This window comes from Coffea arabica, chromosome 1c (genome assembly GCF_036785885.1).
Source record: "Coffea arabica cultivar ET-39 chromosome 1c, Coffea Arabica ET-39 HiFi, whole genome shotgun sequence".
In the NCBI taxonomy this organism is placed as follows: Eukaryota; Viridiplantae; Streptophyta; class Magnoliopsida; order Gentianales; family Rubiaceae; genus Coffea; species Coffea arabica.
Window position 1 is genome coordinate 47,478,242 of NC_092310.1, and position 17,376 is coordinate 47,495,617.

The window sequence follows — 17,376 nt, forward strand, 5'->3', positions numbered from 1 at the left end:
ATTTGATTGAAGCAACTATTATCTATAGTTCAAACGAGTCAATTAAGTAGAGATGTTATATTGGATACTTATACAAGTAAACATTGGAAAATATCATTAAACAGTTTCTACCTATAGTTTGCAATTTGAATTCATATGAGGAATTTCTTCTGATTTTACTTACCATTTTCTACAATTTCAAATTTAGAAAATATTATTTGCACCAATTTTTTAAAATCAAGATAGTTTCAATTTAGATCTTTAACAATTATGCAGATTTGAACTTATTTATGAGATTATAAAGAAATGCCCCTAGCAAAAAACACCAAATCTGAATAGTTTCTACAACACTTTAAAAAAGACCACTTAAGTTTCTTATCTATTTATCATTTTTGGGCATTATTATCTCTGTAAGAAATAGGTGATTAAGTCGTATTATACCCACCAAATTATATAAATAGTTAGTAAAAAATAAAATTATTTTAGATTAGATTGGACGCAAAGTAATTGATAGATAAACTTGACTTGATAATTCAAGTTGAACTTAAGTCGAGGGAGAAATCAGAAGCATTGCTTGAGGGATCTTTCACGAACATATATAGATTCGAGAGATGAATGGTTCAATTGATACTTTAAAATGTTTTATCATCTTGGATAAGTTTTTAAAAAGACATTTAAATACTTTTCAATTGCACTTCAAAACATTCTTACATTTTCAAACTACCATTATCTTTGCAGTTGAAATTAAAACATAACCTTTGATCACAACGGATTCTTATATAGTATAACGATAAGAATGTTTTATTGCACATTATTTTTATTGACTTACTATGTAACTTATGATTTTTCTATTAAAATCACATGATAAAATCATCATACTTCAGTTCCTATACTACAAAAAATTAAATAATAATTATTAATTATCTTGAATCACAAGCACCAAATTTCCGCGCGTCGCACGGGCTGTCCCTCCCTAGTACTTATAAACAAAACTCAATCCAAACACAATATTTACACATCATTTAATTTCTTGCATATGCTTATCACTTTTTCTTTAATAAGTTCTTGCTCTCTCAATTGATTTTTTTTGGATTTATTTGTAGCTTTTGAAATTAGAAAATCTATTATATGATGAAATTTTATTATACAATAATTTTAATTACTTTTTATAAACGTTTGCTATAAACCAGTTTCTTGGATTTGTTTTTAGATTTTGATATTAGAAAATCTATTTTCGATGATTTCAACTATTTTTTCTTTGAAGTTTTGATTTTTTAAAAGCTCGCACAGAAGCCAGATTAGAATCTACAATGATATTTTAGCATATTGGCTTCTAATCTTAGCTTTTAGAATCAACTTTCACAAAAAAATCCAAATCAATTGAAAATGAATCCAATCCGTAAGAACCTAAACATAAATTTATACGTCCTATTTCTTTTCTAAATTTAATTTTGCTTTTGATAAAGTTTCAAATTTGACTGGACTTTAGTTCAATTTACTTAAAATTTGAAATTTACATATTAAAAAATAAATAAATTACTCAAATTCAACTTGAACTAAATTTAATAAAAACTCGTTTCAATTTTATTTAATCAATAAAATAAATAAAATCTAATCACAATAAATTTATTAAACTAAACAAAAAGTTTAAGCACAAGTAGTGTTTGATTAATATTGTTCATGCCTTAATTACTACTATCATCCCTACTTGCATTACTAATTTGTACCATTGAGTGGTAAATAATTTGTACCAAATACCACTCGTCATATTTCTTACCGTAAAATCAAGAAATCTTTGCGCGTTGACGTGGTAAGTAGACAGATTCTTCCCTTCGATAAATTCTCAGCTCTTTTACTCTCGCCTTCCCTTGGCCTTCACGGAATATAATGAATTAGCTCCGCAACCACCGTCGCCGTGAAGTTCCACTGCCCTCACCAGCTCAACCCCTCACCCCATCCCCCGCTATAACCCGATCATCGTCGTCGTTATATCTATCGCGCCATTGTCGAAGTCGGCAGCATAAGCAAGTAAGTTCTCTACTATGAACCCTAATTCCCCAAATTTTGTTGAGGATTTCATGTTAATTGTTTTGTGTTTTTTCTTGTTTGTTGAGTAGGGAATTGTAGCTAAAGAAGTCGGAGTAGTTGATAATTAAATGGCTATTGCGGCCCCGAATCAGCTAAATATCAGTGAACCGCCGACCTGGGGTTCGAGAACCGTTGATTGCTTCGAGAAATTGGAGCAGATTGGAGAAGGCACTTATGGGTAAGTAAATTATCTGTTTTTGTCTCGCAACAAAATGTGTTTTTTCTCTTGAGTGAAATTTTCCGCCTTTTACTTGAATCTTTGGAATAAATTTCGTTTTTCTTAAGGTATTGATTCGATATTGGTACCTGTATTACATTTGGTAGTATATTGACTTGTACGAGGATCTGTGGATTGGGTTTTTGTTAATTTAATCTGAATTTTTAGTAAAAGGTTTATTCTTTGCTTTTAATGTTTTAGTTTAAGGTACGTGAATGGTTGAGTTGGGGAACTTGATGTTGGAAAGGATGAAAATTTTCTCATGGTGATGAGCTTTACAGCTGGTGATTAGGGGCATATTTGTGTTATTTAGTGGTTTGAATACGTTTTGCTTTGATGTTGTTTAGTAAATGCAAGAAGAGGGGCACAATGGTTTACACGGTTATGGCTGAGAAGTAGAAAGTAGGCAAGTGAACGTACTAGCATGTGTTTGTGGAAAGAAGAGAAGGGCATCTGCTGGTGATTTTGTCATCGGTGATGTTCTTTTGGAGTCTTGCAACACTGTGGCCTCAAGTGTGATTATACATTTTGGGAACTTAATTTACTTGATCTGCTTTAATGGTTGTATCTGCATGATTATTTTCTTTCTGGTAAGATAGGGGTTCTAAGATATCAGTTCTAGAAGTCGTGTATGAACACTTAACTTAAAGATATAGAACATGTCAGTGGGAGTTGGAGAAAAGAAAAGGAAATAAAATAAAGCTGCTAGCTTTTGAATTCATGCTTTTAGCTTGTTCCTTAAGCATTTTCATGCTACCATGTTGCCTGAAAATATGCAAAAATGAGGATCTTTCTTTGATGGGCCAAACTCGGGAAAATAATGAATCTGGTTAGTTTAAAGTCTTGATCATGTTGAGTCTTGTAGATCCGTAAAAAGCTTTAACATGGGATGAACTCTTTGCTGTCACGTCCAGATGCAAATTAGTCTCATTATTCATTTTCTTCATTAATTTATCTTCTTTTGTTCTAAATCTTAAGATGGTAATTTTTTAAACCTGGCGATTGTAGTTGTTGCAACATGTTCTTTTAACTCAATATTCATTCTGGATGATATTTGAGAAATGTCCATGTAATATAAAATTCAATCTGGAGCATGCATTAATTATCAATTGTAGTTTATTGAGTAACATTTCAAATAGAGCATGAGTGGTTTTTCCACGATGGAAATGCAATTTTATGAAACATGGACACATTAAAGATCACAGAATCGAGAGTTAAAGAGGACATTTATGTGATGCTCTACAGAGATGTCGATAACCAGCACGGTAGCACTGATTCTATATATTGAAATGCTCTACAACAACAATCTTAGCAAAGTTAACTTCTGATAGTGCATTACCTGCTAATTTCACCATAATTCTTGGTTGTATCACGTGATGGTTCTCTTGATTTACAACATCATGTTAGGCTTACTTTTAAGTTCAACCACTTCTATTTGTTTCATGTTTAAAGATATGGGTGTGCCTGTGCATGTCTTTGTTTCCCTAGAATGGCAGGAGAGGTTTATCTATGTTACCAGGACTCTTCATTCATCCTAAGCACGTGTGTGCTGACACTATACATCACGGGTACAGGATATGTACCTGACACAGTCAAAATTTTTTGGGTATGTTTACTGTTGTGAGATGTGATGTTGATGGTGGAGGAGGAGGAGAGATGGGCTATAAGTCTCATGAGATGGAAAAAGAGTGGAAGAGAAAGAAGGGTGGCTCGGTGGAGGGAGGAGAATGAAGGAGAAAGATGAGAAAAATACTCATGTCCCGTGCTGTACTTTTTCTTCGTGTGTTTGGGCTGCTGATGCTCTTTCATTGGAGGAAGATGTGAAATTGGGGTAACGGTGGTGTTTAAGAGTAAGAGTGGCATGCTCTGTTTTGATTCATTTGAACCCTTTGAAAATGAGGTAACGGTGGTGCACGAGGAAGATAGAGATTGTGTTCGATGATGATATCCACTTTGCAACTAAGCCCCTGTATTTTAACTTTAATTATCTTTTTCAACAAGTAACTTAAATCTTTTTGCATTTTTTACCTAATATTAATTCAACCCCCTCATACTTAAAGATTTTGCCTTTCTCACCAAAAATATCTTATGAATCCATGAGTTTGAGAAGTGTATCCCTGCACCACCCGCACCCGCACCCGCACCTAAAATTTGGCACATATCTGGATCTTGCAATTTTCAAAAATGAGGATTCGACACTTATACACATACCCGTATTCAACGCTCGAACCTGAGTCCATGTAACATAGAATTTTATACTGAATTAATAGGATGTCTGTGGATGCAGCTATTCTTAGTGCCAAAAAGACTAGTTTGTGAAGCTTCAGTTGAATTTTATGTTTGGTCCTTAATGATTGATTAGTTGATGTTGATGTACATTAAATGTTATTTATTTAGGGTTTGCAGATTCTGTTTTAGTTTTCTGTAGGATGGAAGCTATTCTTATGGGTCTATATTCTTTTGGGCCAATTAGTTGGATTTTGATATTCTACAGTGTCTTAGAAGAAACATGATTGGCCATATGAAGGTGTAAAGTTTTCACTTCACACATAGTTTCTATCTGTTGGTGAATTACTTGAAATTTCTGTTTTTGCAGCACCATGGATAAATCATAGTTTATTTAAGTAGCTGCCTTACTGATTTGTTTTTAATAGTCGTCTGGCTGCTAATACTTCTTTACTCATGTACCTGCAGTCAAGTGTACATGGCAAGAGAAATCAGAACAGGTGAAATCGTGGCTTTGAAGAAGATACGCATGGACAATGAGAGGGAGGGAGTAAGCTTCATTTTCTATCACCACTTTTAAATTGGTTAACTAATTAATACTTGGCAATCTAGCTTTATTCTCAATTGGAGCATCTTCATTTGACTATGCACTAGAATTAAAAAGAAATTGGAGATGCATTGTATTTCAAAGAGAAGTAGGAATCACATTGTGACCACCACATCATTCAATTCAAATTTAAACAGGATAAAAGAATGTGGAATCAAACAATTTGATTTATGAATGTTAGAATCAAGTATTTTGAGCATGTCATTCTTGAGGTCACTATTATGTGGTACATAGTGTGAACTTGGAGATGCATTGTATTCAAAGAGAAGCAGGAATCATATTGGAAATGCCACATTACCAGATTCAACTTTAAGGAGGATGAAAAGCATGTGGAATCCAACACTTCAGTTGAAGAGTGTTTAGGAACTAAGTATTTTGGGCATGCCATTCTTGAGGTCACTGTGACGTGATAGACCTAGGTCATTTATGTCTGGCTGTTATAAGACTACCTTGTAATTGAAACTCTTAAGGGTTAAAGTAATATTGGCAATCTATTTGGGAAGAAAGAAGTATCTATTGGGTATCATTCATAAAGTTCGCTATGAAATTTGAAGTTCATCTTCTGAAACTTAGTTTTTGCACTTTTACAGTTTCCCATTACTGCCATACGGGAAATCAAAATTTTGAAGAAGTTGCATCATGAAAATGTAATAAAGCTGAAAGAGATTGTCACGTCCCCAGGTAATGTGATGAATTCTATTGTCTACTCTTGTCATCATTCTTTCTATTTTGCACTAAAGGGTGTGCAGATGTACTTATAAACCAAAGCTGAGGCTAACAGTTGTCCACCTGATAACAATCTGATTATTGTCTTTTGGTATTGCATCATACTACATCTTCTGAAAAGTATCTAAAGGATTTTCTGTCAATGTCCAGGTCCCGAGAAAGATGAACAGGGGAGACCAGGCAAGTGACTATATCTTTGGTTTGAGCTGATATTGAATTTTGTATCTTTATCCATTGAGTCTGTAATATGGAATCAGAATTATCCTAAGCTAGTCATCTGACCAAACCCATATGTCATGCTTATACCCACTTAGTCTGTCATAGGCAATCAGAAATATCCTAGACCGGTCATCTAACCAGACTCCTAGATTAAGGTGTTAATTTGCAATATTCTTCCTTTTTTTGGGTTATCCTTGTTTGTGGAGTTTTAGCTTCTATTTTTTAATGTAGCGAATATTATTTCTTAGCACAATCATTGTTGTTTCAGATGGCAACAAGTATAAAGGTGGAATCTACATGGTTTTTGAGTACATGGATCATGACTTGACTGGTCTTGCTGATCGTCCTGGAATGAGATTTTCTGTTGCACAGATTAAGGTAATTCTCTTAGTGAAATGCTTGTTAATCTAGATAGTATTTCAAGTATGTGGTGATTCTAAGAACATTTCACTATTTTGCCTCATATAGTGCTATATGAGACAGCTTTTGACAGGGCTTCACTACTGTCATGTAAATCAAGTGCTTCATCGGGATATCAAAGGTTTAATATGAGATTACACGTTGATCTTTGGTTGATAATCCCATTTGCAGGCAATAATAGAGCTGTGCTGTATGTTTGTTGCAGGTTCTAATCTTCTGATAGACAACAATGGGAATCTGAAACTTGCTGATTTTGGTCTTGCACGGTCATTCTCTAACGATCACAATGCAAATCTCACAAATCGAGTTATTACTTTATGGTATAGGTATGATTATCAGGTGTTTTATCTTCTAGTTTGATCAATTTGTGTATGGGCCTTGGTTTTAGGTTTCCCCTATTAATAGACAATCAATTTATTACCCTAAAAAAAATAAATTGATCAGACCACCAGAATTGCTGCTCGGAGCCACTAAGTATGGTCCGGCTGTAGATATGTGGTCTGTTGGCTGTATCTTTGCTGAGCTGCTGCACGGAAAGCCAATCTTTCCTGGGAAGGATGAGGTAGCTGATGTTTTCTGTTGGTTAAGTGTACTAAAAATCATTCAAAGGTTGTGATCATGTAAGTTTATTTTGGTCTGAGAACTGAGTGCTTTGATTCAATGTCCTTTTGGCTGTACAAAGAGGTCAAAGTAAAATCTGATAATATATATACTTTGTCAAATGCTAATCTATATCAAAGATTATTTTTGAAAAATCTTGATGGAGAGCAGTTTATAGTGGGCATGACAATTTTTAATTTTTTTTCCCTTTCCTTCTCTATACTTGATTCTAAAAGCATTCTAACTATCTAGAGTAACATTCTCACTAGACAAGTTTGGAATTTTGAAATTCTAAAATGCTTAGTTTGATGGCATTTTTGTCCTGAAGTGCAAGGTGGTTGATATATTTAGTAGGTTGGGCAGATATGGAACACGTTCCTTATTTTCTTCCCCTGTGCTGAAAGTGTATGAGAATCTGAATTCCATTTTGTCAGCTTTATGTCAATTCTTGGAGTGAAGTGATTTACTGAGATGTAACATGTTGAGTTTTAATGTTATTTGGCTATGCAAACTATATCATGATTTTGTGTTGCCTGATAAGTGCTTTCTGTGTGAAAGATTTGTGTAAAGCATAGGATGAATATATAATAAAGGATCATAATTAGCAAGACTGTTATGCAAATTACTTTTTGCAGAATGGGAGTTAGAATGGATGTCATGCACTTGATTGTGAGTGGAATACATCTGTTATGTAAGTGCTAGAAAAGGGTGCCAAAGTAATTGGTTGACATGTCATCATCTTAAATTCGTTGCTCTGTTGTTGTACCCTTCCCTTTCTTTTCCTTCTCTTTCTGATGAGGCAAGTGTTATTTCAGCCAGAGCAATTGAATAAGATCTTTGAGCTATGTGGGTCTCCTGATGAGAGTAATTGGCCTGAAGTGTCAAAGATTCCATGGTATAACAACTTCAAACCCTCAAGACCACTGAAAAGACGTCTCAAGGAGGTTTTTAGACAGTGAGTAAAAACGTTTTTTATTTGCATTTGTATGGTTTGTCAACATTTTGGATTTTGGTGTCACTCGTTGGTCCTTGTCTTCTATTGACAGCTTTGACCGACATGCCCTGGACCTACTTGATAAGATGTTGACTCTTGACCCATTGAAGGTATCATATTTTTCTTTGTTAACAAGTATAGGCTACGCAGTTTAAAACTCTTTTTAGTGGGTCAAACATGGCTTTCTTCTAGAGTATTGTTGACTCACGGATGGAAGTGAACGGGAAAAAAAAAGCCCAGCAATTTCAGTTTAATTTTTATTTTGGTAATTCATAGTTCCTTATTTGAAGCAACTACCATATCAATTGTTAAACTGAAAACTTGGATGTGTTTGTAGCAGATTGAACAATTATGATCAATTTGGCCATTTGATACTTCTAATATTTCTCTTTTGATAATAAATTGCTATATTCTTTTTGAAATTTTGCAGAGAATAGAAGCCAAAGATGCACTAGATGCTGAGTATTTTTGGACTGATCCACTGCCTTGTGATCCCAAGAGGTTTAATTTTTGAATCTTCTCCCGTTTGAAATTCATTTTTACCTGCCGAATGTTCTGTTTATTCCTTTTCAGAGCGTGACCCAAATGGTTTCCTTTATCAGCTTGCCTAAATATGAATCTTCACACGAGTTTCAAACAAAGAAAAAGCGTCAGCAGCAGCGTCAACATGAAGAAACTGCCAAGCGCCAGAAATTACAGCACCAACAACAGCATGGTCGTCTTCCGTCACATCAACAATCAGGGCAAGGGCATCCTCAGATGCGGCCGGGAGCAAATTTACCAATACATGGACCTCAAAACCAGGTAGTTGGAGGCCCTAGCCACCATTATAACAAGCCACGTGGACCTTCTGCTGGACCTGGGAGGTACCCTCAGGCTGGAAATCCTTCTGGAGGTTACAACCATCCAAATCGTGGTCAAGGTGGTGGAGGTTATGCGAGTGGCCCGTATCCACCCCAAGGGCGTGGAGCGCCATATGGTTCAAGCGGCATTCCTGGTGCTGGTCCCCGAGGAGGTGGGGGTAGTGGCTATGGAGCTGGTGGTCCAAATTATCAGCATGGTGGACAATATGGGGGCTCTGGCACTGGAAGAGGCTCAAACATGATGACGGGGAACCGCAATCAGCAGTATAATTGGCAACAATGATTTACTTGAAAAGTAATGGTAGATCAGTTATGTACGAGTGGTACTTCCCTTCTGTTTGAACACTGAATATATTATGAAGAGGAAATTAAAAATTACAAGAATAGAGCCGTTCTACGTGTAAACCTTCTGCTTTCTCCTGCGTAAGTTTTCTGATTGTTTTTTTGGTAACTATTTGCCTTCATAATGGAAAGGAGGGGATTGATGGTATTTGGCACATATTCATACAGCAGTTATGTTACTTGAGGGATGTGTCTTTGGATGTAAAGTTGAGTTTTACTTTAATACAACTCGATGCGCTGCTCGTTCCATATGGCGCTATAGTGCTACTGAACTTGTTTTCATGCAAATCGTAGCCGGATGCATCTCTTTTTTTTTTTGGGGGGGGGGGGGGGGATGGTGTCTTGAGTAATTCCCCCCCTACAAGTCAATCTCTCAGAGCACAAGACAGAAAACCCTTCTGTGTTTTGCTTTCAGGATGAAGGACGGTGAAAATTTTTGACCAGCTTCATGTTCATCGTATTTTGTTTGGGTTAAGTTTTGCATAAATTTTTTTCCATGTGACAGGTCAGTTGATCCTGAGCTGAATCAGATCCGGATACACGAACGATCCCACAGGAACCGTGCATGATGAATTAGTTCACCTTATACCATTTGCCGCCAGAGATTCGTATGTGGGGAAACGTCTGAGCTAAATAAATCTGAATTGTTGGACAATTAAGAGACGAAAAAGAAAGACTCTTCTTGGAAGCCAAAATACACGTTGAGAATTGAATCTAGAGCTCAAACATAGAAGTACAAGTCAGGATTATGAAAATGAAACACACTTAACTTCTTGTTAGTAAACCAACTCGAATGCATAATAAAAAGTTTAGTTTATTTGAATACTCAACTTATAAATATCAACTACATAGTAGATTAGATAATCAACTACATAGCAGATTAAAATTTAACCAGCGCATAATATAGTAACTGAGAGCTTGATACACTAGAAAATCACTTTATGAATGATGTGGACGTTCGGCATCGTGCTCTTTTGGAGGAGTTGGAGGAGGATTGGGCGATTTGGACAGTTTGTGTAATGCCAGATCTTTGTGCAATTCGAACCCTTGTTGATCCAAGGAATTCACCATGAAATTGTGCAGCATAGAGTGTGAATGATATGGAGGTACGACGTCGTGTACTTTGAAAGGAGGATTAGGCGATTTGGATAGTGTATGAAACGTCAAATCTTTATGCAATTCGAGTTCTTGTTGATCCAAGGAATTCACCATGAAATTATGCCTCTTTGAAGGCCCCGAAGGAGGCACAATTGACTCCGTGGGTAGCTTATGGAACTCGATCATTGTTCTCCCAGGCCTGCTTGCAAAGGTTGATCCGATCAAGAGGATGAAAACAAGAAAACACGAGAGCGTCGCCATGCTTGTTGAGGAGGCCATTGTAATGCTCTTTTTAGTTGTAGGGTTTTACAGGATGAGAATGTTGATGTATATATACATGCATGATCGAAGAGAAACAGGCAACTTCAGTTGGTTTCTAAATCTTACGGCCAAAGAAAAGGAATATGCTATAAAAGTTACTGGTGAGTGAGATGATCCTGGCAATTTCCTTTATAAGTATAATTAGAAGGTACTTTTTCTTATGTATCAAGAAAAGTATTTTTTTTTCCTTATTTCAACACATTTAGAAGAAAATATTTTGTACCTTTGGCCATTTTGAGCAGGTTTCCTAGATCACTATGTATTTTTTGGTTTGTTTGTAAGAAAAACCCTTGGCCACTAGTTAGAAAATCCCTTTACTTTTTTGGAGCCTGTTTTAACTATTGGTTGCAAACATCAAATCTCTGTATTTAGGCTTCATAGGGAGAATCTATTTTTGATGAAAGTATATATATATATATATATAAAAGAAGATAAAAAAGGATTGACAGAATCTTAATTAAACTTGTAAATGTAAAATATTATGTTGTATCAATTAGTGTTCATTAGCATCAATTAAAATTTGTTAATGTAAAATATTCTGTTTTATCAATTAATGTTCATGATTAGCATCAATTAGAATCTTACCTTGTCTAATATTAGTCTAGGTCCATTAATTTTAAGTGTCTAGAATTCAATAAACATTTTTCTCCCAAATGAATTCTTCTAGCAAAACTAATACCGTGCAAGGCATGAGTTAGGGTTCTCTACGACTGTAAGAGCAATTGTTTGCCGTATAGACTATGGCTCGAACAGAATTGATAAAATAAAAAAGGTTTATAACCCAAAACACAATTCTAGGATGAAGGGCACAAGATTTTTAACTAAGCCACAATAATCTACATTTTCCCTTCCGCAATTATATTAAAGAAATTAATTTGTCTTTTTGGATACCAAATTATTTTTAATGCATCACAAACACATTTTTTAATCATATTTTTTAATTTTATCATAAAAAGTGCTACAACGTCATTCTAAATAATTTATCTCAATAATCTCCTGTCGAAACACATTCAATGCTATGTTGATCATATTAATTCCCTTAATGTTACTGATATTTAAACTCCGAAAATTGTAAGTGCTGATACTCCTTCCTAAAGAATTAAAGCTGGGGGATATGTAGGAGGACTAAAAAGTTGAGAATATTAATTGCAGGTGCCGATATTAATTTTGGAATACCAACTTTGGGTTAAAGGGAGAATTGCAGTTTTGATTTCTAATATTTGGTTTGTGTGCTAAATTGGTTCGTAATGTTTATCTGATCCCTAAAGTGTATGATTTAAGTCACAATTAGCACATCTAACAACAATTCAAGAACGATTAAATTACTGTTAGTCAACAACTTTGAATTTACAAAATTACTGTTAGTCAACAACTTTGAATTTACACTTTTGGTGCCCAATATTTTGATTTTGAATAATTATATTTTCTTAAATTTAAATAGTAGCATTAAGGGTTTTAAGATGAATGAGATGCAAATTAGAATGAAATTGTGTATTAAATGGGTACATAATAGGAACTCTAATTAAATTTATTTTCCTCTTATTTTTATTTTTATTTTATTTATTCATGCCACTAATAATATCTCATGTACTTGTTCTCTTTAATTTGCATGTTTAGTCTCAAATTTGATAGCTTATCTGAATTCCTACCACTTTCTTGCCTTTTCTCATTTATTTTTTGACAAGTAACAATAATCACCCTACTATATAATAATTATTTCAAAATTCAACAATTTCAAAAAGCAATCGTTTAAAAAATATATATCTGTATGTATAGTATACCTATTTATTTTATCTTTTTGTCATGTTATTATTGTCAATATTTATGGTGTCAAATTCGCAGGACTATTGGCACCATAATTAACTGACTAAATCCGGATAATACGAACCATCTCACAAGAATTAGTTCATCTTATACTCTGTGCCTCACAAAGATTTGTAGGTGGAACAAACGTCTGAGCTAAACAAATCTGAATATAGTTAGTCAATTAAAGGACCAAAAGAAAGATCGAGTTTGAATAATGTATTTTCTAAGTAAAAAACAATATAATCATATTTATTCTGCATAATGTATTATTTCGTAAAAAACAAAATCGAATCATTTTCAAACTTCAATTCGGGGTAGAGATCGGCTTGTTTAGTTTAATGAGTTGAATTTGAATTCAAACTTAAATACCTTATACAAATTGTTTGAATAACAAAACTGTTCGTTTAATATAAAAACATCGTCTGAATATTAAGTATTTAGTTCGTTTTAACTCATCAAAACCTTTTAACATTAATCAGGGGTTGGGGGAAAATGTTAGAATATCATTATGGGCTCACCTCCCTTTCTTCGCGTGCCCACACAATATAAGGAGGAGGAATTAGATCTTGATGCGCAAGGTTTCCTAATAATATGTTTTAAACCATAATTTTTTTTTTTGAAAAACTATAAAACCTCCCATAAACTTTTCCTAACGCATAATTTATAGCCTTCTGTTTTACATTTCTTCAAATGATTCTTGCGATTTAGTTCTTGACTCATCAATTAGCATTTGAAGTTTGAAAATATCCAATTTATGTACAAGGGTTTAAATTGTAGGAGTTGGTGGGGAATTATAACGGAAAGACAAAAGGGATACTTTGCTGATGTTAGTAAGATACCTATGAATGTTTTTGCATATCCTGAATAATAACCTGATTGTTTACTCCCCAATTAGTTTTTAGCACTCCTTAGCACTTTTATTTTTAGCGAGTAAATTGGACTGCAAAAGGCTATATGGGATCATTCCCCTTGTTTCGTATATGATGGAACATTTGACGGAGCCAGGATTTTTTTGGGGGGCCCAAAATTTTGTCTTAATAAAATTATCTTAATATATTATGTTCAAAATAATTTTCTTAATAAAATTATCTTAATATATTATGTTCAAAATAATTTTCGTCTATTTAGATATATGACATCTAAAAATATCAAATATTAAATTTAATTATAAAGGTATGCCTATTCATAAATATGCGGTATAGTCATAACAAAAATTAACAAAAAAGATAACTTTTGATTAAATATCTTATAACATCACAAACCATCCAATTTGCACATTATGAGAACATGCTTTCCAATATGTCACCTATGCAATATATATATATATATATATATATATATATAACCATGTAATATAAATGTAACTATTTTCAATTGAAAAAAGATAAAAGTTATGTTAACATAATTTGAAATTTCAACATCTTTTCTTAGAAGTAAATTGAGCTCTACGCTCTTTCATAGAACTAATTTCATCTACGATTAAATCACTGCTAATTTTTCAGCAACTTCCTTTTCTATATATACAGTTAGACAATCATTCAAGAAATTATCTTCCATCTTGTTTCGGAGCTTTGTCTTGATTATTTTCATAATTGAAAATGCCTGCTCTATAGTTGCAGTTGATACAGGAAGAGTAAAAACAAGTTTAATCAATCTGACAATAAGAGGATATATCACTAATTTTCTTGTCTTCACCAAATTTTGACAAAACTCATGAATACCAGATAATTCTTGCAATTTAGGATGATTTGGAATGTCGATGTCAAAATGTTGAAATTCTATTCTTAGACGTACTAGTTCTTACTCTTAACAATTGTGAATTGGGTCTTTTTAGCCCATTAACAATTATGAATTGAGTCTTTTTAGCCCATTAACAACTATGAATTGGGTCTTTTTATTCTAATACATCACATTGGGTCAATTTACTATGGAACATCAAATTATATGTTTAATTTTTGAAAGTTAAATAATTAGTACAATAAAAAATAAATAAGTTTTTTTGAAGAAAAAAATTAATTCAAAGATGACTAATTCATATATATATATATATATATATCAACACTCATAATATAGACTAAAATTGTAAAAATTTAGGGGGGGCCAATTTTATTTTACACATATATTTACATATTATGAATTAAAATTTCCAGAACTCATGGCCCCCCGTGCCCCCCTTGGCTCCATCATTGTTTGTTACTTGAGTACTTAAAGACATTTCCGATGATTCTAAAGTCCAAATTTCTTTCATTTGTTTCGGAGACAAAAAAAAAAGAAACGATTAACAAAGAATACCAATAAGTAGGAAAGTAATGAGAGAGAGGGGGGGGGGGGGGGGAAGAGACAAAAACAAAAGACAGACAATAGGAAGGAAAGTAATGAATGTCAGAGAGAGAGAGAGAGAGGGGCAGTTTGTTCATTTTGGTACATCTGAACAACCTTAACTAGGAAGAATTCAAGGGAAGGCAGCATGTCTTCTTTACATCTTATCCCGCGGAGGTTTGCACTAGTAATATTATTTCAACTTATTTATGTACCGATGGAGGGATAACCGCATCTTTTGGGGTGATTCGTCCGCGGATTGCCCTAATGGTGGTGACGGTGGCAGATCCTTTGAAGGACTTTGGTAGAGGGATAGGAACCCCTTCCGGAAGCCTGGGAAACACGCTATTCCAGGGTAAAGTGTGTATGGCTCAAAATCCAACCCTTGTCTGCTTGCAACGATGGAGTTGAAGAGGGTGAAAACAATAACAGAAAGGAATATTATGTGCCAGGAAAGATTAGAATATGATTAGAAGCAAAAAGGAAACTAATTTCAGACAGAATATGATTAGAAGCAAAATTTCACAACCATCAGCAACAGAAAAATGACATAATTTTTAAATATATTGACTAGGAAATAAAAATGCTAACGAGAATATATGAGCAGAAAACTTTATTTGGATATTCACATTGAACAAACACCTTGTGATGCAATCTAGGCCTTGATAACAACTAATTAGGATTTTTGATCCACAGGTGGCCCTAACAGTGGAGGTGGCGGAGGATCCTTTGAAGGACCTGATGGAGGGATAGGGACCCCTTTCGGAAGCCTGGGGAACACCTCATTCCTGCGTAAAGCAGGTGGCCCTAACAGTGGAGGTGGCGGAGGATCCTTTGAAGGACCTGATGGAGGGATAGGGACCCCTTTCGGAAGCCTGGGGAACACCTCATTCCTGCGTAAAGCAGGTGGCCCTAACAGTGGAGGTGGTGGAGGATCCTTTGAAGGACCTGATGGTGGGATAGGGACCCCTTTTGGAAGCCTGGGGAACACCTCATTCCTGGGTAAAGCATGTGGCCCTAACAGTGGAGGTGGTGGAGGATCCTTTGAAGGACCTGATGGAGGGATAGGTACTCCTTTTGGAAGCCTGGGGAACACCTCATTCCGGGGTACAGCAAATTGCTCAAAACTCAATCCTTGTCTACTTGCAACCATGGAGTTGAAGAGGGTAAAGACAAGAAAAGAGGGCATTAGTATGCGCCATAAAAGATATACAGTTTTTGAGGAAGAGATTAGAAAGGCCATTGAGAACCTTTATTTTCTTCTTTTTGGGATGATTGATTAGAGAGGTTAGCATATATATATATATACACACACACACACATGAAGATAAGGATCCAGATCAGTACTTTTGTGCTGTTATGGTTAGTCAATTGTTAAACGTTTTCCAGATGCTCATTAATGCTGAAAAATCTTTTCACTATTATTTCTGGAAATTGTTAGGTGAAATGAATTTTACCTACCCCATTCATTGGACTGGGAATGAAAAATTAAATAAGTGAGATAAGTATCTTTAGTATATACCAGCCAAATTTTTTGTAATTGAAGATTGAATTAAAGGTAATTTTGCATGAAAGTAATTAATACTTGGTGCAATTGACATTTGGACCCATTGGCATGTTATATCAGGATCGACGTTGCAGTCCTGGAGGAGTACATTAGTAGGGACAGGCTTCTGTTTTCCTTGTACCTTAAAGCACTAGCAAACAAGTTTGAGATAGGCATTTGATTTCTTGGCAACACTTTCAACTAGATTTGCACCAATGCAACATTGACAATTTGATAGAGGGGCAAAAGGCGTGAATGGTTTAACGGATTCCAGGAGAATAAGACAGTAAATTGCAGACAAGGGCTGGGTTGGGCTTAGGATCAGTGCCAACTGCCAAACTACTATGCCCTTCAACCGTAGTGAGAAATTAGCATTCTGACCCGTGCATTTATTCAATTTAGAACAATACTTATCTATTATAATATAGGGGGTTTATATTTCAATTCGAAATAATAATATATATACTTATATATTAGAATTAGGATAAAGTATATGAAAAAGGCAAAAAAAAAATCAAAGGGGTGTATGCTTAGCATGTTGAAATAGTTTGTTTCGTAAACACAAAATGAACTTTCTTAATTTTAATATCTTAAATAAGTTAAAACCAAAATTTGTTTACCTATTGTATGCCAATATATGATAAAAAATTGAATAAAATAATTTAATTTATAATGATTTACATGATAGAGCAATTGTAAACCTATTTGTCAATATATCTCATTATACCCATATATCAAAATTTTTAATAGAAAAAATATAAATTATAACTAATTCATTTTCCTCAATTTTAGAAACTTTTTGCTTCTATCTTGTAATTCTAGAATTATTGAGTGCTTATAGAATAGTGTTCTTCATAAACTTTAATATAGATTTTGAAAAAATCTTTGCAAGATGTGTTTTTAAAGTTTTCAAAATTATTAAAAATTATCACCCTTTTCATCCCTTTTTACCTACTAATAGGCTATTCATTGCCTTTTATAACTTTCAGTCCTCATCACGATATC

The 17,376-nt window shown here is 34.2% G+C and overlaps 1 protein-coding gene across 1 annotated transcript; it reads left to right on the forward strand.

Annotated features, from left to right (window-relative positions):
- The first annotated feature begins 1,782 nt into the window (after positions 1–1,782).
- Positions 1,783–9,438, forward strand: LOC113725179 (cyclin-dependent kinase C-1-like). Its single transcript, XM_072074157.1, has 13 exons — positions 1,783–2,007; positions 2,097–2,245; positions 4,979–5,060; positions 5,708–5,798; positions 5,994–6,023; positions 6,331–6,440; positions 6,531–6,603; positions 6,688–6,808; positions 6,927–7,044; positions 7,898–8,037; positions 8,129–8,186; positions 8,507–8,577; positions 8,679–9,438. The coding sequence occupies exons 2-13, from the start codon at positions 2,136–2,138 to the stop codon at positions 9,220–9,222; spliced, it is 1,548 nt and encodes a 515-aa protein (XP_071930258.1). The 5' UTR covers positions 1,783–2,007; positions 2,097–2,135; the 3' UTR covers positions 9,223–9,438.
- Positions 9,439–17,376: the final 7,938 nt, after the last annotated feature.